Consider the following 23,402-nt stretch of genomic DNA (forward strand, 5'->3'; position numbering starts at 1 on the left):
AAAAGTAAAAGCTGGTTCTTTGAGAAGATAAACAAAATTGACAAACCATTAGCCGGACTCATCAAGAAAAAAAGGGAGAAGACTCAAATCAATAGAATTAGAAATGAAAAAGGAGAAGTAACAACTGACACTGCAGAAATACAAAAGATCATGAGAGATTACTACAAGCAACTCTATGCCAATAAAATGGACAACCTGGAAGAAATGGACAAATTCTTAGAAATGCACAACCTGCCAAGACTGAATCAGGAAGAAATAGAAAATATGAATAGACCAATCACAAGCACTGAAATTGAAACTGCGGTTAAAAATCTTCCAACAAACAAAAGCCCAGGACCAGATGGCTTCACAGGCGAATTCTATCAAACATTTAGAGAAGAGCTAACACCCATCCTTCTCAAACTCTTCCAAACAATTTCAGAGGAAGGAACACTCCCAAACTCATTCTATGAGGCCACCATCACCTTGATACCAAAACCAGGCAAGGATGTCACAAAGAAAGGAAACTACAGGCCAATATCACTGATGAACATAGATGCAAAAATCCTCAACAAAATACTAGCAAACAGAATCCAACAGCACATTAAAAGGATCATACACCATGATCAAGTGGGGTTTATTCCAGGAATGCAAGGATGCTTCAATATATGCAAATAAATCAATGTGATACACCATATTAACAAATTGAAGGAGAAAAACCATATGGTCATCTCAATAGATGCAGAGAAAGCTTTCGACAAAATTCAACACCCATTTATGATAAAAACCCTGCAGAAAGTAGGCATAGAGGGAACTTTCCTCAACATAATAAAGGCCATATATGACAAACCCACAGCCAACATTGTCCTCAATGGTGAAAAGCTGAAACCATTTCCACTAAGATCAGGAACAAGCCAAGGTTGCCCACTCTCACCACTCTTATTCAACCTAGTTTTGGAAGTTATAGCCACAGCAATCAGAGCAGAAAAGGAAATAAAAGGAATCCAAATTGGAAAAGAAGAAGTAAAGCTGTCACTGTTTGCAGATGACATGATACTATACATAGAGAATCCTAAAGATGCTACCAGAAAACTACTAGAGCTAATCAATGAATTTGGTAAAGTAGCAGGATACAAAATTAATGCACAGAAATCTCTGGCATTCTTGTACACTAATGATGAAAAATCTGAAAATGAAATCAAGAAAACACTCCCATTTACCATTGCAACAAAAAGAATAAAATATCTAGGAATAAACCTACCTAAGGAGACAAAAGACCTGTATGCAGAAAATTATAAGACACTGATGAAAGAAATTAAAGATGATACAAATAGATGGAGAGATATACCATGCTCCTGGATTGGAAGAATCAATATTGTGAAAATGACTCTACTACCCAAAGCAATCTACAGATTCAATGCAATCCCTATCAAACTACCAATGGCATTTTTCACAGAACTAGAACAAAAAATTTCAAAATTTGTTTGGAAAAACAAAAGACCCCGAATAGCCAAAGCAATCTTGAGAACGAAAAACGGAGCTGGAGGAATCAGGCTCCCTGACTTCAGACTATACTACAAAGCTACAGTAATCAAGACAGTGTGGTAGTGGCACAAAAACAGAAAGATAGATCAATGGAACAGGATAGAAAGCCCAGAGATAAACCCACGCACATATGGTCAACTTATCTTTGATAAAGGAGGCAGGAATGTACAGCGGAGAAAGGACAGCCTCTTCAATAAGTGGTGCTGGGAAAACTGGACAGCTACATGTAAAAGACTGAAAATAGAACACTCCCTAACACCATACACAAAAATAAGCTCAAAATGGATTAAGGACCTAAATGTAAGGCCAGACACTATCAAACTCTTAGAGGAAAACATAGGCAGAACACTCTATGACATAAATCACAGCAAGATCCTTTTGGACCCACCTCCTAGAGAAATGGAAATAAAAACAAAGATAAACAAATGGGACCTAATGAAACTTCAAAGCTTTTGCACAGCAAAGGAAACCATAAACAAGACCAAAAGACAAGCCTCAGAATGGGAGAAAATATTTGCAAATGAAGCAACTGACAAAGGATTAATCTCCAAAATTTATAAGCCGCTCATGCAGCTCAATAGCAAAAAAACAAACAAGCCAATCCAAAAATGGGCAGAAGACTTAAATAGGCATTTCTCCAAAGGAGATATACAGACTGGCAACAAACACATGAAAGAATGCTCAACATCATTAATCATTAGAGAAATGCAAATCAAAACTACAATGAGATATCATCTCACACCAGTGAGAATGGCCATCATCAAGAAATCTAGAAACAATAAATGCTGGAGAGGGTGTGGAGAAAAGGGAACACTCTTGCACTGCTGGTGGGAATGTGACTTGGTACAGCCACTATGGAGAACAGTATGGAGGTTCCTTAAAAAACTACAAATAGAACTACCATATGACCCAGCAATCCCACTACTGGGCATATACCCTGAGAAAACCATAATTCAAAAAGAGACATGTACCAAAATGTTCATAGCAGCCCTATTCACAATAGCCCGGAGCTGGAAACAACCTAAGTGTCCATCATCGGATGAATGGGTAAAGAAGATGTGGCACATATATACAATGGAATATTACTCAGCCATAAAAGGAAACGAAACTGAGCTATTTGTAATGAGGTGGATAGACCTAGAGTCTGTCATACAGAGTGAAGTAAGTCAGAAAGAGAAAGACAAATACCGTATGCTAACACATATATATGGAATAAAAAAAAAAATGTCATGAAGAACCTGGGGTAAAACGGGAATAAAGACACAGACCTACTTGAGAATGGACTTGAGGATATGGGGAGGGGGAAGGGTAAGCTGTGACAAAGCGAAAGAGAGGCATGGACATATATACACTACCAAACGTAAGGTAGATAGATAGTGGGAAGCAGCCGCAGAGCACAGGGAGATCAGCTCGGTGCTTTGTGACTGCCTGGAGGGGTGGGATGGGGAGGGTGGGAGGGAGGGAGATGCATGAGGGAAGGGATGTGGGAACAGATGTATATGTATGACTGATTCACTTTGTTATAAAGCAGAAACTAATAAAAAAACAAAAAGAAGGCGGTACTGAACATAGTAGGTTAAAGTAAAATACATACAGGTCACATGATTGACTTTATCACGTAATCTGTCCTTGTATAAAATTTCCTATGCTTATAACAATCACCCTTTCATTCATTATTTCAGGTCATGTCTTACAAATGATTATTATATTCCTGGGATTCCACTAGGCCTAGGTGGAGTTTAGGAAGTAAGGGTTACATGGGCTCCATCCTTGTGGAATTGAAACCCAAGTCATAGGGTTAACAGAAACTGTTAACTTTAGTTTGTCTCACAGAACAGCAGAGAAGGGAACAGCTTGTTTAAAACCCTCCTCTTGTAACCTGTCTTCTTCACCTGTCAAGCCGCCTTCATTGTTCCTGGGAATTGCATACCCTGTAAGCTTCCCCTATCTTAGACAATATATTACAAGATTCTTTTAACCACCCTCTAAAGATAACACCTCTGACATATGGTTCACTATATCAATAATTTTTAAGTTGTTTTTTCAGGTCATGGATCTAGTCTTGCCCAGTTCAAACCAGTCAATACCAGCGACCATTCAACTGGACCTGCTTGAGTGTACAGTGTATGACATTTTTACATGAGAAAGCCAAAAACGCCATCCTCAGATCATGCTAATGCCACCATCTTCTGAACATGTATTCCATGAAAAAGCATGTAACTCAGACAAGCGTGCACAGAACATCTATTACCTCACCATTTTCCTGCCTTGAATCAACTTTCCCTGCACCTCTACCTCCCTATACTGTTCACCCATAAATATCCCTGCTCCTTTGCCTTTGAAGAGGAAAATCTCAGATGTGTTCTCCTGTCTCCTTTCTTGGCTCCCTTGTAAATAAGGCCTCTCCCAACTGCAAACCTCAGAATCTTGGCCTTTGGCTTGCTGACCATGGGGCAAATGAAACTGGGTAGTAACAGAATGATGTAATTCGTATTTGTGATCCTCTTCAATCAGCAGGCTGAGATGTCCAGAAGGTGATCATTAGGATGAAAGCACCAGTGATCATAAAGTTCTAGGAATTCTCTTTATATTTCCACTCAACTTTTATGTATTTTATTGAGCTTTTTCTATCAGTGATGAAAATAAAGGCATCATCATTTTAGAAAATCAAGAGCAATCATACAGTGAATTGGAGAAATAAAGAGACAGAGTTAAAGAAGCTTTCATTGAAGAAAGAAAAAAGACGAGTTGACTTTTTTTAGATTCCATATATAAGTGAGAACATACAGTATTTCTCTCTTTTTTTAAATAAATGTATTTATTTATTTTTGGCTGTGTTGGGTCTTCGTTGCTGCGCACGGGCTTTCTCTAGTTGCGGCGAGCGGGGGCTACTCTTCATTGTGGTGTGCAGGCTTCCCATCGCAGTGGCGTCTCTTGTTGCAGAGCACGGGCTCTAGGCGCAGGCTCAGTAGTTCTGGAGCACAGGCTTAGTTGCTCCGCAGCATGTGGGTCTTCCCCAACCAGGGCTCGAACCCATGTCCCCTGCATTGGCAGGCGGATTTACCGCTGCACCACCAGGGAAGTCCCATACAGTATTTATCTTTCTCTGATATATTTCATTTATCATAATGCCCTCAAAGCCCATCCTTTTTCTGGAATATGGTAGGATTTCCTTCTTTTTATGGTATAATATATATACATATATATTTATATATATGTATACATACATACATATATATGCATATATACATATTTCTGTATAGATATATCACATTTTCTCCATCATCCATTGAGGGACACTTAGGTTTTTTCCATGTCTTGCCTATTGTAAATAATGCTGCAGTGAACTTTGGGCTGCAGATATCTTTTTGAGGACATGATTTCATTTCCTTCAACATCTACCCAGAATTAGAATTGCTGGATCTTACGGTAGTTCTATTTTTACTTTCTTGAGGAACCTCCATACTGTTTGCCACAGTGGCTGCACCAGCTTACATTCCCAACAGCAGTGCACAAGGGTTCCCTTTTCTCCACACCTTCCTCAACACTTGTTATCTCTTGTACTTCTGATGACAGCCATTCTAAAGGGTGTGAAGTGATGTCTCCTTGTGTTTTTTATTTGCATTTCTCTGATTAGCGATGCTGATCTTTTCAGTACTTGTTGGCCATCTGCATGACTGTTTTGCCAGAAAGATATTTAGTATGAATTGTGAGGTCAGAAACATGCAGTCCCCTGCAAATAGGCAGAGTGTAAAGAAATACAGTATGCAGGTAAACCTGAAGTATGTTTTCTGTAGGATAAGGCAAACCAGGCAGAGAACTTGGGGTCTGGGGTGGAGAGTAGCTTCTCCTGAAGGGTGGGGCCCAAGAGATTTTGTGCCATCCCCTGGCTCTGATGTTGAGCTGCACACCCAGCCCAGCAGTGGCTGAACTGGTCATCTGTGCTGCCATTTCATTACTGTGCTTTACTCTTGGAAAACCCACTGTCACCTAGAGCACCACTAAATAAATAAATAATAAAAGTCAACAAAAGTCACAGGGATCTTGGGAAGTAAATGATGTCCCCTGAATGTTTGAATAGAAGCACAAGCCCTTGTCTCTATAACTGGAATATCCTCCCCAGCACCCCTGGTTCTCACTGTGAACAGTCACAGAGGCCACCTCCAAACTCTCCCCACCCATGTTCTCAGGACACAACTCTTCATCTTGGAAAAGTAGAAACTTGGGGAGGGCTGGGACGCTGCAAGATTGTCCTCAGGGCTGAGTCACCTCAAACTCCCATCTCCCACTCCTGTTACTGTCACTGACCCCCTGTGTAGCTCTGATGCCACCTCTCTCTCCAGGAGCCCCTCACACCTGGCCTCTGCCCACAGAAGAGAGGAACCTGCAGGAAGGAGAAGACTCAGGGTCCACGACCCAGGTTGCTTAGCTTCTCCTCCTGCACAGACGTGGCCAAAGGTCTGATGGGAGGTTCTGGAGTCCAACTTTAGACCCATCCTGAGGTCACCTGCATTCTTGTCCCAACTCCATTTCTATAATCTAGGAAGCAGGGCCATCCCAGAGGGGACTCAATTAGACTTTCCTCTATAAGTTTAACACTCTTGATCTTCTCCTAAGCTTTTCCTCTTCCAAGACTTTTTTCAAATCCAGGGTCCTGTCCTTCCACAGGGCTTCCACCAGGCCTCACCCCTTGCCCAGCTGTCCAGAGGATCTTGCATCTCCAGCTACCAGGGAGCACTGTGGGCCCAGAATCGGCTTCTGTGCAGGATCCCTAGAGGAAGGTGAGATAACTTGCATTGCCTTGAACTTTGGGGAAGCCAGGGAGAGGAGGCTGGAGAGGTGGAGTGAGACCACCCAGGCAGGGGATTGCTAAGGGACCACCTAAAGTTTGTGAGTAGGGTTGTGACATGACCTGATGCATATTTCCCAGTCTCCCTGTTTGCTGTTGGACAATGTTCAGAGGTTAGGAAACAGGGTACCAGCAGAAGACACTTTTTGCTGCTCTTGGCAGGGGATCCTGGCTTGCACTTGAGTGGCCCAGGGGACAGGTTTGGGGATGTCCTGGAGGCAGAATCAGCAAGATTTTGATCTTAAAGTGAATGTGAGGTAACAGGGTAAGGCAGGTTTCCAGGAACCCCCTAGAGCTTGATTGTGATTTCCTGAGATTGGGAGGAGCAGGAAAGGAGCAGGTATGGAAAAAGAAAGTAAGGAGCCTGGTGGGCCATGTATGTTTATGTTTTGGGGTTTTTTTTTTTTTTTTGCAGTATGCAGGCCTCTCACTGTTGTGGCCTCTCCCGTTGCGGAGCACAGGCTCCGGATGCGCAGGCTCAGTGGCCATGGCTCACGGGCCTAGCCGCTCCGTGCCATGTGGGATCTTCCCAGACCGGGGCATGAACCCGTGTCCCCTGCATCGGCAGGCGGACTCTCAACCACTGCGCCACCAGGGAAGCCCAGGCCATGTATGTTTTGAGATGATTACATCATTGAATGAAAAGAAATATCAAGTACAGAATAGCACATGCAATAGAATTCTATTTATATAAAATCATATGTATATTCATTTAAGAGCTATTGGACAATGCCTCACATGGAATATATATTTTACACCTGGTGTTGCAGGATTGCGGGGGTGTAAGGGTGACTCCAGCCCCAGCAATTTCAAGGCCAGGCCCACTGACCAAGGTGGGTCTCAGGTCCAGAAGTGCAAAGGCACTTTCTCTTCTGATGTCATCAGGGTCACAGCAGGTCAGGTCAGAGTGCCATGCTCAACAGTTTTCCCATATAAGAGGCTACCGGGTGGCACCCCAAAAGCCAAATATGTCCCACACACATCTTTTGGGACAAAGTTCTAACAAATAAAATTTGTGGCCAGAGGTTAAAAATCAAGTTTTATATCACAATTTACTCTCCAATGTCCCTTGGGGGAAAAAAAATAGTAAAAGAAAAATGTAGCATCACTGAATTCACCTTCCTAAAAGACATCACTCGGCATGAACTCAGAATCAGCTTCCCTGATGTGGGGTCCCCCGTCCTCGAGGTCCCCCTGGTCCCCTCCTGCAATCCTTCACTCACCCCCCACCTGACCCTGGGGTATGTGGGGTTCCTATCTCATGTAGGAAGATACCAGGCAATTTTACCTGAAGCTGGGAATTTGTACCGGGAAGAGAAGAAAACTGTTCTCCCGAAACTGCAGTGGGCAATGGGTGGGAAGACCCCCAGATGGGAGTTGGGGACTTGGGTTTCAGAAACCACATGCAGCCAAGCTTCTCCTTTTCCAGTGGCTGTGGGAGTCCAAGTCCAAGAAAAACAAAACCCAGCATGAAAGCCGGATTCAGGAGTGACCCGGGGTGCCTACAGTGTCACGGGAACCTCAGAAACAATTTCTTTCTCGAACAAAGAATCTGAGGTCCAGGGCGCGAAGTGAGCTGCCAGCAAGGCCAGAACTGGGACCTCAGGGTGAGCCCCAAACTGTTGGTAGGTCAACAGGGCTTAGCCTTCCAACTGAGGCATGAATTCTCTGAGTATCCATACACCTATGATCACCAACAGACCCCAGAAGTTTTCCAAGAAAAAACAGAAAATCACGGGATGGGGAAATATGATTTTTTAACATCTTTATTAGAGTATAATTGCTTCAAATTGTGTGTTAGTTTCTGCTTTATAACAAAGTGAATCAACTATACATATACATATGTTCCCATATCTCCTCCTACTTGCATCTCCCTCCCACCCTCCCTATCCCACCCCTCTAGGCGGTCACAAAGCACTGAGCTGATCTCCCTGTGCTATGCAGCTGCTTCCCACTAGCTATCTATTTTACATTTGGTAGTGTATATATGTCCATGCCTCTCTCTCACTTCGTCCCAGCTTACACTTCCCCCTCCCCATGTCCTCAAGTCCATTCTCTACATCTGTGTCTTTATTTCTGTCCTGACCCTAGGTTCTTCAGAACATTTTTTTTTTTTAGATTCCATATATATGTGTTAGCATACGGTAATTGTTTTTCTCTTTCTAACTTCCTTCATTCTGTATGACAGACTCTAGGTCCATCCACCTCACTACAAATAACTCAGTTTCGTTTATTTTTATGGCTGAGTAATATTCCATTGTATATGTACGCCACATCTGCTTTATCCATTGGTCTGTCGATGGACACTTAGGTTGCTTCCATGTCCTGGCTATTGTAAATAGAGCTGCAATGAACATTGTGGTACATGACTCTTTTTGCATTATGGTTTACTCAGGATATATGCCCAGTAGTGGGATTGCTGGGTCATATGGTAGTTCTATTTTTAATTTATTAAGGAACCTCCATACTGTTCTCCATAGTTGTTGTATCTTTTTTTTAACATCTTTATTGGAGTATAATTGCTTTACAATGGTGTGTTAGTTTCTGCTTTATAACAAAGTGAATAAGTTATACATATACATATATCCCCATATCTCTTCTCTCTTGCATCTCCCTCCCTCCCATCCTCCCTATCCCACCCCTCTAGGTGGTCACAAGCACCAAGCTGATCTCCCTGTGCTATGCAGCTGCTTCCCACTAGCTATCCATTTTACATTTGGTAGTGTATATATGTCCATGCCACTCTCTCACTTTGTCCCAGCTTACCCTTTCCCCTCCCCATATCCTCAAGTCCATTCTCTAGTAGGTCTGCATCTTTATTCCCATCTTGACCCTAGGTTCTTCATTACCATTTTTTGTTGTTGTTGTTTTAGATTCCATATATATGTGTTAGCATATGGTATTTGTTTTTCTCTTTCTGACTTACTTCACTCTGTATGACAGACTCTAGGTCCATCCACCTCACTACAAATAACTCCATTTCGTTTCTTTTTATGGCTGAGTAATATTCCATTGCATATATGTGCCACATCTTCTTTATCCATTCATCTGTCGATGGACACTTAGATTGCTTCCATGTCCTGGCTATTGTAAATAGAGCTGCAATGAACATTGTGGTACATGAATCTTTTTGAATTATGGTTTTCTCTGGGTATATGCCCAGTAGTGGGATTGCTGGGTCATATGGTAGTTCTATTTGTAGTTTTTTGTGTTTTTTTTTAGTTTCTGCTTTATAACAAAGTGAATCAGTCATACATATACATCTGTTCCCACATCCCTTCCCTCATGCATCTCCCTCCCTCCCACCCTCCCCATCCCACCCCTCCAGGCAGTCACAAAGCACCGAGCTGATCTCCCTGTGCTCTGCGGCTGCTTCCCACTATCTATCTACCTTACGTTTGGTAGTGTATATATGTCCATGCCTCTCTTTCGCTTTGTCACAGCTTACCCTTCCCCCTCCCCATATCCTCAAGTCCATTCTCAAGTAGGTCTGTGTCTTTATTCCCGTTTTACCCCAGGTTCTTCATGACATTTTTTAAATTCCATATATATGTGTTAGCATACGGTATTTGTCTTTCTCTTTCTGACTTACTTCACTCTGTATGACAGACTCTAGGTCTATCCACCTCATTACAAATAGCTCAGTTTCATTTCTTTTTATGGCTGAGTAATATTCCATTGTATATATGTGCCACATCTTCTTTATCCATTCATCCGATGATGGACACTTAGGTTGTTTCCAGCTCCGGGCTATTGTGAATAGAGCTGCAATGAACATTTTGGTACATGTCTCTTTTTGAATTATGGTTTTCTCAGGGTATATGCCTAGTAGTGGGATTGCTGGATCATATGGTAGTTCTATTATTAGTTTTTTAAGGACCCTCCATAGTGTTCTCCATAGTGGTTGTATCAATTTACATTCCCACCAACAGTACAAGAGGGTTCCCTTTTCTCCACACCCTCTCCAGCATTTATTGTTTGTAGATTTCTTGATGATGGCCATTCTGACTGGTGTGAGATGATATCTCATTGTAGTTTTGATTTGCATTTCTCTAATGATTAGCGATGTTGAGCATCCTTTCATGTGTTTGTTGGCAATCTGTATATCTTCTTTGGAGAAATGTCTATTTAGGTCTTCTGCCCATTTTTGGATTGGGTTGTTTTTTTGATATTGGGACTCAGTGTTTTTATCTGAGTTAGAGATTATATGGTACCCATTCAATAGAGAGACAGATAGATTCAGAGAGGAGCAGTAACTTCTTCCAAGGCACACAGCCTATAAGTGGTAGAACTGGAAGCTCTGTTTATCAGTGCTCTTGAATACTGCTCTATGCTGTTCCAACACCCGACACTGCACTGCCCACTTTAAGCCTTGTAATAAAATACTGGAGTCTTAGGCTCCTCTCTAACAGGAGGAAGCATGAAAAGCATGAGGTTCAGATGTTTACTATGTTGTTTTCTCTGCAGAATGTTATTCCAAAAACCGCACAGATAAAATAAAAGTGGAGTAGCACCACCTACTACAGTGGTTCCCAGTGTGGGCCCCCAGACTAGCAGCATCAGCATCACCTGAGAACTTGTTCTAAAAGTGACTTCTTGGGCCCACCCCAGTCTGACTGATCCAGAAACTCAGAGGGTGGGACCAACACTGGTGTTTTAATAAGCACCTCCCCAAACACCCACCACATCTGCCAGGGATGCTGAGCCGCCTCACTTTGAGCATCCACATGAGGCAGTGATGTAGGAAAAACATCCTCTCTGGCTGGATTCCTCCTTCCTTTCCACTCATTTTCAGAAGGTAGGGAAATCCCCCACCAATCAGGCTACTGCTATTGGTTGTGCAGCCCAATTGTTAATCTGGTAGCAATGTTTTCGTCTGACTTTTGAACACTTAGTAATCCGGCTCAACTACTTCCAGTCACTACAGTGTTAACAGCCACTTTTTAGACTGTGTGTGTGTGTGTGTGTGTGTGTGTGTGTGTGTAAGCTCATGGAACGCTGACCACGTATGTGCATCCATGGGCTCTGGGATCCACTCAGTCCCACCTCCACCCCTAACCATTGTCCCTCCACCATCTCAACTGCCTGGAAAGGATTAGATGGATCGAGGGATAAGTGATGGAACATGTACTGAGCCCAGAGAACTCCTGCCTGGCATCCAGGCTGCAGATGAGTCATGCTCCCCCAAAGTGTCCACATCCTCATCCCTGGAACAGGTGAATATGATCATTTATATTCAAAAGGGACTTTGCAGTTGTGATGAAGGATTTTGAGATGGGGGATGATGCTGGGTTATCCAGTGAGCCTCACATAATCAGAAGGATCCTTAGAGAGGGAGACAGAGAGGAAAGAAGATGCTACACTACTGGGTCTGGAAATGGAGGAAGAGAACATGAGCCAAGGAATGTAGGTGTCCCCTGGTAGCAGGAAAAGGCAAGGGAAGAATTGACCCCTACAGCTTCCAGAGGGAACACAGTCCCGAGAATCTGCTGTGAATTTCTCACCTCTAAAGCTGTAAGGGAATAAACTTGTGTTACTTTAGGACAGTAAGTCTGTGGTATTTGTTACAGCAGCAATAAGAACTAGTACACCACCTTTCTGGACCTTTAACAAACTTGCCAAGCTCCTTCCCAACTCGAAGCCTCACATATGTCATTGCTGCAGCCTGAGCCACCCTGTCCTCCCTCTCCACCTGTCCCTGCACCTGGTTCATCCCTCTCAGCATTCTAGTCTCAGCCTAAACGTCCCCTCCTCAGGGAAGCCCTCGCTCACTGGGTCATGTCTCCATGCCCCCATTACTACTCTCATGCACCCCTTTAGCTCAGCACAACCCCAGTGATCTCCCTTATGACCTACTGGCCCCCAAGGTCCTCACTTCTGTAAGCCTGTCCCCCAACATCACCCTCTCTTGAACACAGAAAAGGGAGGCATTCAACATCCCTTTCCTGCTGGACAGAAGGCTGTGAGGCCAGAGGCTGCCTTGACCATGGCCCAGTGGATGTTTGTGGGATGAATGGATGGTGCAGGAGGCGTGAGGAGGCCCGCTGGCTCCATGTCCGCTGTCTTGTATGTCTCCTACCCACCCTTCCTCTACTCCCCATCCCTCATGTCACTCATTCATTCAGGAAACATTCCTGGAGGATATGTACCGAGTTGTGAGAACTTGGAGTCATGTTACCTCTCTGGGCCTCAGTTTCCCCTTGTGTGAAATATGGGAACTTATGGGTTCTTCCAGTTACTCTTGACATTCAAGTCTGTCTTCTGCACATACATGACACTCCTTGTGTCAAAGGGCTTTATTTGTGGGCTGGAAAAGAAAGGAACCTGTGGGTTTGGAGAAGAGGTGGAACGTATAAAACACAGACCATGATTCCAAGGGCCACACAGATGGACCTGATTTAAAACTCTGGAAGTGGGCTTCCCTGGTGGTGCAGTGGTTGAGAATCTGACTGCCAATGCAGGGGACACAGGTTTGAGCCCTGGTCTGGGAAGATCCCACATGCTGCGGAGCAACTGGGCCTGTGAGGCACAACTACTGAGCCTGCGGGTCTGGAGCCTGTGCTCCACAACAAGAGAGGCCGCGATAGTGAGAGGCCCACGTGCCGCAATGAAGAATGGCCCCCGCTTGCCACAACTAGAGAAAGCCCTCACACAGAAACGAAGACCCAACACAGCTATAAATAAATAATTAATTAATTAAAAATTAAAAAAAAATAAATAAAACTCTGGAAGTATCTGCAGCCCCCTGCTGTTTGCAGGTCCGATGGTGTGGTGGGTCTCCATGTGATTCCACCTGTGCTGTGATGGGGTGGCAGTTCTCAAGAGTGTGGGACAGGCTGCAGGCGAGGGGGAGGCACTGGAATCGCATGCTTCCGCTGAGACCTAGCACCAGAAGGTGGTTTGGGGCAGGAAGAAGTGTAAATGCTCTCCCTCCAGGTGGCCTCGGGTGATGGGTGCCATCTCTGCTTCAACTGCTCATAAAGCCCGTAGTTTGTAGGGGGAGCTGCAAGGCAAACCAGAGTCTGGGTGAAAAGGGCTTAGAGGAGGAGGCCAGTGTTGATGGGACAGGAGAATGGTTGGTTGGACCCTGCAGGTTCTCCCAGGCTGCCGTACCAGGGACCTAGGCTGGCCGTGCACCAGAGGAGAGAAGGAGGCTTGCAGGAGGGTGGTGGTCCTGCCAACCCCCAAGAGCCTCAGGGTGTGGCCTGCTCCCTGTGTACCTAGGAGGGACCAGGCACTGTGAGAAGCCTTGGAAAATTCAGCCCCATGACCTGATTGAAGGTGGTCCCATCAGTTCCTGGATAATAACTGCCCCACCCCAGTAGGGAAGGGAGCAGCGTGAGCTTGCGAGAGTGACCTTGAGAGAAACCCTTGCAAAGTAATGCGTTGTGACAAGCTGCTCACTCTCCATAAAAAGATAAGTGCAAAGGATAGGAGAAGCTTGAAATGTAAATCAAATCAAGGCACTCTCCTGGTAAATCTGTGCAAAGTCTTGTTACTGAGGGAAGGACAAAATCCACACTCCTTATTGTGGCCTATGAGCCCCTACCTGGACCTCCTTTACCCCTGCTTTGCAGCTTTGTCACTCGCTATTGCTTCCCCTGGGATGTTCTTCCCTCCAATTCCTGCATGGCTCCCTCCTTCTCAACTCAGTTATTTCCTCCAGAAAGACCATCTTTTGTCATCCCATCCAAATGAGAATCAATATACCTGCCTCACTGTCTCTCCACTACCCGTTTTCTTTTCTTCATACCACATATCCCGGTGCAGTGCACTGGATCTTAGGTTATCTTATTCATTAATGATGTCTTCTGTGTCTCTTCATGAGGGTGTCAATTCCCTGAGGGCAGGAATTCCTCCCTATCTGTCACTGCTGTGTCCCCAGGTGCTACAATAGGGCATGGCACCTGGGGATTACTCAGTTAGTATTTATGAAATGGATGATGGATCTGAGTGTGCAGTGACACTGCCCCCCACCACCTGTGCTCCAGGTAAACATGGTGCTGCAGGTGACAGTTTCATCACACAGCAACATCATCCAGCAACACAGGGAGAGGGCAGGTGGCCTGGAGGGTAAATAGGACTCTTTCCCCATCTTCTCATTCTAATGCTCTTCTGGAGTCTGGGTCACCTGTGAGGTTCTTCCGCACCAGGTGGGCACACCTCAGCCTTATGCAGTTATGAACCCTTTAGAGCCCAATAAAGGGGGTGATCCCTAATTATAAAAATACCGAGAAGCGGGAAGTCAGCTTTCTCTGGGAGCCACAGCAACTTATGTCTACTCCATGTGCGGAGCTGGGGCAAGCCTGGGTTATAGTTATGCCGGTTGTAATGGTCGTCGTACGTGCTGATCAGATAGCGGTGCGAGGGCTCCTGGTGGTGGGTGATCAGGTGTTTGTACGGGAGCCCCTGGAAGGACAGACACATGTTACCAATCAGAGGAAGGCATCCACCTGGCTGTGGCTGGAGACGGAATCTGCCTGCCATGGAGATCTGTGGTGCTGAAGGAGAGGGGGCCCCCATGGGAGTGTGGCTGCCTGAGCCCTGGGAGCCACCAACAGGAAACACACTTGTCTGCCCACCATGACACAGTTCACCTTCAAACACACATCCCACCTCAGCTTCAGTCAGTTCTCTGTGTGAGGAGCTCCCAGCCTATGCCAAGACAACTCATCCCAAGAAGGAGCTAGGGGGATGCAGTAAAATGAAAGTCAGGATACCCAGCTGAATAGGGAGGGTCCGAGCCATCTCATTGCATGCCCTTGTGATCTGAAATTACCCCCTTTGATTTGTCTCAAGTCTCATCCTTCCAAGTGCCGATTTCCATGGCAAGTGAAAGAGGTTAAATGCCGAGTCTGATGTCTGCACCTTCTATTTCAATCAGTTACTATGGGAAGAGTCAGAGAAAACTCCATAAATTGCCTTCTCCTGCAAAGGATTTATGTCTCCCTCAGCTGGCAACTCAGGGAGTGATTTCTTTCGTGGGGAGCTATTTACAGGGAGAAGAAAGCCGTGTTCTCCCGACTCTGGGACGTTTGCCTGAATCAGTGCTTTTCCTAAGAAAATCCTCTTGGACCTAAAAGGGAATCCTAGAGGACTGGGCTGTTTTACAGGGAAGATAATGTGGATTTCCATGCTCATCCTCTTGTCTGGAGTAGTGGGGAGGTCTGTACCTACTATGGCCTAAAAACACCGGCTGCACCAAATATTTCAAGTGGTGGTTCCATAAATCCGTCAGATCACAATGCCAGAAGGAGACAAAGGGGGATGGGCACAGACATTAAGCAGGGGCTCCCAAGGTCCACATCACCAGGTGTCTGGGTATATTTCCAAGGTCAGGGAAAGCAAGTTGGAGGGGTTCTCAGCTATCTTGACCATGTACACAGGATTTTTGTTTTGATCCGGTACGGTACGCTGACAGACATAGAGACAACTGCCTTTGAAAGAAGAGTTTATCACTTACAATTCCCAAGAGGAGGGGGCATGTCCCATCGCACAGGACCACATGGGAAGCACAAGGGTCAGTCAGGAGGCAGAAGGACTGAAGACAGAACGTGGCCCAGAGCCTTTGTTTTGCTTTCCCACAAAGGAATGGGCAAAGCAGGGTAGGCATGTTTGAGAAGTGTAGGACTGCACAGTTTGAATAAATTCAGGGTGTCTCTGGTTGTCACTGCCTGGCCCTGGAGTGGGGAATATTGGCCTCGCATGTGAGCATTAGATAAAGGAGGTGATTGGAGGGATGGTCTCTGGATTGGTGGGTTTGCATCTGAAAGGCATGATGGCAGTTGTTTACTGCCCCTAGGAATTAGCTAGCTCTGGGAGGGGCAGCCTCTCCAGGATTAGCAAGGCCCCTAAAATATCAAAGTAAAATACAGAAAATAAAAAACATGATTAAAACACCTGCCTAGGGGGTACAAACTCCATTGATCCATGGTCAATTTGAAGAGCAGTTGCAGCATTTGCCAAAGGGAGAAGAGTAAAGTGGGGAGGGAGATGGAAATGGAGGCTGTGCCAGTAGGGGAGCACAGGATGGAGCCCACAGAGGAGCTAACAGAACTGAAGCAGCAATGTGGAAGTGATGCTGCGTCCAGTGTCCTCAGCACACAAACAGGCTATTTGAACAGAATCCCTAGGAACGAATATCCAATTGCTGGGTTCTCTTTTGTGTATGTGTTGGAGGAGGTATCTTAATTTTATCCAGACTCTATGTATGTGTGGTTATCCATTCATCAGGGTTTGTGATGGGACAACAAATGTCTTTAAGAAAGGGCACCAAAGGTGTATTGAGAGCTAGGCTAAATGCCTCATGTACATTCATGGTTAGGGGATGGTTAGGATTGTGGGTTCTAATTTTGACCTCCTTGTATTAAAATATGTTTGTGTCTGGGCTTCCCTGGTGGCGCAGTGGTTGAGAGTCCGCCTGCCGATGCAGGGGACACGGGTTCGTGCCCAGGTCCAGGAAGATCCCGCATGCCGCGGAGCGGCTGGGCGCGTGAGCCATGGCCGCTGAGCCTGCACGTCCGGAGCCTGTGCTCCGCAACGGGAGAGGCCACAGCAGTGAGAGGCCCGCGTACCAAAGGAAAAAAAAATATGTTTGTGTCTTCAGTGCACACTAATGCTAATGGCTGGCAGCACCAAAGCATCAGCGTGGTCCGAGGACCATGCAGTGTGACCCAGATGACAGCACAAACCAGAGGTGCCATCATGGTCCAGGGCTGCGGGCACAGAACTGAAAATCCGGCACTGTTTATACTGACATGAATCCCCAAATGCAGAAGTTGAAGAGTCCACTCTGGCAGGTGGTAAAAAGGGAACTGAGGAGACTCTTTGCTTAGTTTCTTGATTTGCTGAGCAGCTCCCTGTTCAGTCCCTTACCGACAGGCTACACAGCTTCAGACAAGACACTCACCACCCTTGGGTACATTTTATCTGAAAATGAGGGTGCTGAGCTGGACAATCCCTTGGGTCCCTTCCAGCTCTAAAATGCTCCATCCTGAAGGATGTCCATCCCTCATTCTGTGCCTCCCTGCCCCCCACCCTGAATTTAGGCAAAGGTAGGGTTATGTGGGGTGGGAGTGGGGGGACAGAAATCACCTCTATGAGCAGCAGGCTGGCAGAAGAAATAACTTGGGGGAACACCCAGATCATGGTGGGGACAGGGCATAGTTGTGCACCCAGTGGGTGAGCACCTACAAGCTTATTCTCTCCAGGCTGAGCCTGGTGGGAAGTACCCATGAGGGTTGATATAGGAAGAGGCTTTCTCTCCTGTTCCTGGAAGGGCCAGGATCTCTGAGCCTCTGGCACACTCTCACCTGATTTGATAAATGTCTCAAATGCCTGGTCTTGGGCGAGGAAGGCATGTTCTGAGGTTGCAGTGTCCTGCTCCCTGTTCTGAAAGCCTGGAACACAGCCACACTCACGAACAGGCACCCAACAAGTGAGAGTGCACTGAACGGTCCTTGATTTTTCATACAAAAGAACAGGACGCCTGGGCATAGCTGCTACAAACACTGTCTGTTCAAACATCACCACCACTTAACTTTTGGAGTACTTTGTGTGATTCCTGACTACATTCACCTTAATTGAACACTTACCTTTGTTTGTTTCCCATATTCTTTGCCTGCACCCTGTTGGAAAAGTGTGAAGGAATGGGGGAAATGGCCCAGGAAAGTGCTGGGATACCAGCCAAGGGGAATGCTACCAGCTTGAGATTAGACTGACATCTGTCCACCCAGTAAATAAGGGTAAATGACATTGGCAGCCCCCTGGCTGGGGAGGGTATTTAATGAGGTTACCCTTGAGTTTCTAAGAGGGAAATGGGTCTAGAAAGAGTCTGGCTGTTAGTGTCTCCTGAGCATTGGGAGGGAGTCAGGCCTGAGTGGGGGGTCCCGAGCCCTCTTACCTCAACTCTCCTCTTGCTGTACCACCTGGAGATCTGGTCCGGTCTGTGGTCTGGGAAGGGGATATACTCTTTTCTATAAATGGTCTGGGGTGTTTTCTCAGTGGCCTTGGTGAACTGAAAAAGACCAAATATTCAGGACAGTTTCTGTGATGCCCCTTCTCAGACTTCTGCTTCATCCCCTCAGCTCCCAACCATTGGAAGCTGGGCAGAAAAAAGGTAAATATGGACCCCGGGCATCCTGCACAACACAGGCTTAATTGTGCCCCCCTCCCTTCCAGTACTTGAAAAGGAGTGTGCTCAGGGACTTGGCAAACCCCCCAAGAGCCCTTGGGAAAGCTGTTTTGGTGTCACCTGACCATATCTCATGGTCGCTCCTGTTTCTGTTCTCTCCTCTCTCTCCCTCCTGCTTGACTCCTCCCTCCTGCTTGACTCCTCCCTTTCTTTTTCTCCTTTGTTGCTCACTCTTCCCAACTCTACTCTTTCTATCCCCCATTTTATTACATTTTTGTGGTAGATTTTTTTTTGAAATTCATTGTGGTAAAATATGCATAATAAAATGTACCATTTTAACTTTTTTTTTTTTTTTTTTTTTGCGGTACGCGGGCCTCTCACTGTTGTGGCCTCTCCCGTTGCGGAGCACAAGCTCCGGACGCGCAGGCTCAGCGACCATGGCTCACGGGCCCAGCTGCTCCGAGGCACGTGGGATCTTCGCGGACCGGGGCACGAACCCGTGTCCCCTGCATTGGCAGGCGGACTCTCAACCACTGCGCCACCAGGGAAGCCTCCATTTTAACTATTTTTAAGTGTGTGGTTCAGTAGCATTAAGTACATTAACACTGTTGTGCAACCACTACCACCCTCCATTTCCAGGACTTTTTCATCCTCTCAAACTGAAACTCTGTCCCCATTAAGCAACAACTCCCCAATCTCCCCTCCCTCAGCCCCTGGCAACCATCATTCCACTATCTGTCTCTGTGAATTTGACTACTCTATGTACCTCAGATAAGTGGAAGTATACAGTATTTGTCTTTTGGTGACTGACTTATTTCACTTAACATAGTGTCTTCAAGTTTTATCTACACGGTAGCATGTGTCATGATTTTCTTTTAAAGACTGAGTAATATTCCATTGGATGTACATGCTCCATTTTGTTTATCCATTCATTCGTCATTGGATTACATCTATCTTTCAGTTCCTGTGAATAATGCTGCTGAGAACATGAATGTGCAAATATCTCTCTTCAAGATCCTGCCTTCACTCTGTTGATAGTGTTGATAGAGCTCTTTGATGCATAAAGTTTTTAATTTTGATGAAGTCCAATCTATTTTTTCTCTTGTTGCCTATGTTTTGGGTGTCATATCCAAGAAATCACTGCTAAATTCAAGGTCATGCAGCTTTTCTTCTATGTTTTCTTCTAAGAGTTTTATAGTTTTAGGTCTTGTATCTAAGTCTTTGATCCATTTTGAATTAATTTTTTAATATGGTGTGAGGTAAGGGTCCAACTTCATTCTTTTGCGTGAGTATGATGTTAGCTGTGCTTTGTAACAGTCTATTTTAAATTGATACTAACTTGCCTTAACTCATTAATAAAAACTCCACCCCTTTAGAGCTCTGCTCTCTCCCATTTTATGTTATTGATGTCACAAATTACATCTTGATCCACCATGTATGCATTAACATGAATTTATAATTATTTTTATACACTTGGGTTTTTTAATCATGTAGAAAATAGTGGAATTACAAACCAAAATTATAATAATAATGGTTTTTATATTTGTCTGTGTATTTATCTTTACCAGAGGTCTTTATATTTTCATATGACTTCAAGTTACTGTCTAGCATTTCTCCATTTCAACTTCAAGGACTCCCATTAGCATTTCTTGTAGGGCAGCCCTCGTGGTAATGAACTCCCTCAGCTTTTGTTTATCTGAGAATGTTTTAATTTCTCCATTTTTGAAGTAGAGTTTTGCTGGCTAAAACAGTATTCTCAGTTGATAGTGGGGTGGGGGATTTTTGTTGTTACTGTTTTTGAGCCCTTTAAATATATCACTCCACTGCCTTCTGACCTGCAAGATTTCTTTTAAGAAATCTAATGATAATCTTATTAGGGCTCCCTTGTATGTGATGATTCATTTTTCTCTTGCTTCTTTAAAGATGATCTCTTTTTCTTTGACTTTCAACAGTTTGATTATAATTGTCTCTGTGTGGGTCTCTTTGGGGATTTATTTTATTTGATTTTCATTGAGCTTCTTGAATTTGTAGATCCATATCTTTTCTTCCAGTTTGGGAAGTTTTAAGCCATTATTTCTTCAAATAATCTCTCTGCCCCTTTCTTTCTCTCTTTTATCCCATAATCTGTATACTGGTCAGCTTGATGATGTCCCATAAGTCCTTGGGATCTGTACACTTTTCTTATTCATTTTTCTTTTTGCTCCCTAGACTCAGTTATTTCAAATGATCTGTCTTCAAGTTCTCTGATTCTTTCTTCTGCTTGTTCAAATCCACTGTTGAATGTCTCTAGTGAATTTTTTTTCAATTTAGTTACTGTGTTTTCCAATTCCATTATTTTTGTTTAGTTCCTTTTTATAATTTCTATCTTTCATTAATATTCTCATTTTGCTTGTATATTATTTTCCTGATTTCCTTTAATTCTTTGTCCATATTTTCTTTTAGATCTTTAAGCATATTTAAGACAGGTGGGTTTTTTTAATAATTCTTTTAAATTTATTTACTTTATTTATTTATTTTTGGCTGTGTTGGGTCTCAGTTGCTGTGCGTGGGCTTTCTCTAGTTGCGTCCAGCAGGAGCTACTCTTCGTTGAGGTGCACAGGCTTCTCATTGTGGTGGTTTCTCTTGTTGAGGAGCACAGGCTCTAGGCATGTGGGCTTCAGTAGTTGTGGCACACAGGCTCAGTAGTTGTGACACACGGGCTTAGTTGCTCCACAGCATGTGGGATCTTCCTGAACCAGGGATTGAACCCATGTCCCCTGAATTGGCAGGTGGATTCTTAACCACTGCACCACCAGGAAAGCCCCTAAGACAGGTTTTTAAAAGTTTTTCTCTGGTATTTCCATTGCCTGTGCTTCTTCAGGGACCATTTCTGCCACTTTATTTTCTTCCTTTTAGTGAGCCATCTTTTCCTGTTTTTTTGCATGCCTTATGATTTTTTTGTTGAACACTGAGCACTTGAAAAAAAACAGCCATCTCTCCTAGTCTTTGCAGACTGGCTCCACTCAAGGAAAGTTCTCCACTAAGTAGCAGGGCTTGTTCTGAGCCTTGGAATCAGCCAGGTATGAAGGTTTAAGTTCTTCTCAGGACTTTTCTGAACATGAGCATGCATCCTCCTTAGGTCTCTGTGTGAGTGTGTGTGTGTGTGTGCATGCATGCGCACACTTTTTATTTCCCCTGTGTACATGGCTGCTTTAAAATGTAATTATCTGAGGAGTCTCTCCCTGGCTTCTTCTCAGAGCCTTCAATGTTCTGTTGCACTCCTCTATCTATAATTTCTTGCCCCCAGACATTTGAAAGTTTGTAGTCCCCTGGCAGCTTTCATTAACGGTGACCACTGCTGCTTTTCAAGCTCTTCCTAACCTAAAATATGAACTACACACTTTTTCCTGTCTGGTCTCTTAAGTTAGGCAGAACAGAGACCAATCCCTCAGGCAGCTTCCAGACAGATTACAATGTTGCTCCACTCCCTCTGGGTTCCAGGGAGGGAACTGGGAGCTGAGCCACTGCTTCCCCCACACTGCACCACACTGTGCTGGGGAGGGAATGCAGAAAGGGCAAGTAAAAATGCCATGAAATCTCCTACTATTATGAATGTGGCTTTTTCTACTGGGCATTTGATTTTTTGCTATAGACCTTTGTTTTGCAGAGCTCCCATATAGTTATTTCAGTTAGGCTATAGTTGCTTTTTAAGTGTTTCCATGGGAGACCTTTGTTTTGCAGAGCTCCCATATAGTTATTTCAGTTAGGCTATAGTTGCCTTTTAAGTGTTTCCATGGGAGAACAAGGAACCTGGAGCTTCTTAGTCTGCCATCTTTCTAGCATCACTCCAACTCTGCTCTCTTTATGCAATCTCCTCTAGGTGTTGGACCAGTCCATAATATCCCTGGGTACTGCCTTGCCCACAGGAGCCTGAAGGGATTGCTCACCCAGTCCTTCTTGCCCTTGGAATACACACCCCTACTCCCCAAACAAAGCCAAGTGCAGTCAGAGCTAAAAATGGCCAAAAGCCACATCTGGCCAGAGGGGTGGTAAATGTTCATGTTCCCCCATGAAAACAGCCTTTTCCAGTTCTCAGAAATCACCATCAACCCTCCCCGCACTTGCATCAAAGCTGCCAATTCTATCTCACCCTCTTTCCCTTGCCTATTTTCCAAGAAGACGTGAGAATGTCTAGACGTCTCTGCAGAAATTTAAGTGGGTCAGTCTTGATTGCCACGAATGAAGATATTCTATTTTAAGTAGGCCAATTCAGGCAAAGTATTTTGTGATGACCTTTAAGGTACATGGGAACATCAAAAGCCCATTTGTTCTGTTTTGAAAGTGAAAGCTGAAATGCACAGGCAGGGCAAGGTTGCATAACAGGTGCCAGAGAACAGTAGTTCATCCCTGGACATCAACACAAGGAGTGTCAAGCCTGCCTTGGCAGGTAACACATTCTGGAAAGGGCCAGCCCAGGGAGAGCAGACATTCTTCAAATCAAGGTGCAGTGGAATTAGGGACAGGAAACATTGGATGCCTAGAAACACTCCACTGAATATAGAACTGCAAGGCACAACCATGTTGACACCTGTGTTATGATGTTTTCAAGATGTAATAGGGACCTCAATGATTGCTTGAACATAACTCCTCTATGTATAGCACAGTGCCACCTTCTTAAGATGCAGTCACCTATGGCCCCTTTGAAAATAATAATGCCCCAACTCCTCCCTCTCCCTACCAGGTCTCCCTCTGAGCCCTTTGTCCACCTTCTCTTTTCTTACCTTCCTCCTCTCCTCCAACCAGTTTCCAGTGAGCACTCTGGTTGAATACTTGGCCTCAATATTCCAGCTCGGAGTGGAGAACGACTGTGGACTTACTGCAGGAAGAAATTGCATGGTAAGGATTTGCCCCAAGCTT

The 23,402-nt window shown here is 44.7% G+C and overlaps 1 protein-coding gene across 1 annotated transcript; it reads right to left on the reverse strand.

Moving 5' to 3' along the window:
- Positions 1-12,931: 12,931 nt before the first annotated feature.
- Positions 12,932-23,380, reverse strand: CFAP107 (cilia and flagella associated protein 107; the record flags this gene model as incomplete). Its single annotated transcript, XM_081224966.1, has 4 exons — positions 12,932-13,376; positions 14,605-14,782; positions 18,276-18,389; positions 23,267-23,380. The coding sequence occupies 4 exons, from the start codon at positions 23,378-23,380 to the stop codon at positions 13,192-13,194; spliced, it is 591 nt and encodes a 196-aa protein (XP_081081092.1). The 3' UTR covers positions 12,932-13,191.
- Between the last annotated feature and the right edge of the window lie 22 nt (positions 23,381-23,402).

Source organism: Mesoplodon bidens, assembly GCF_964165515.1.
Source record: "Mesoplodon bidens genome assembly, chromosome: 2".
Classification (NCBI taxonomy): Eukaryota; Metazoa; Chordata; class Mammalia; order Artiodactyla; family Ziphiidae; genus Mesoplodon; species Mesoplodon bidens.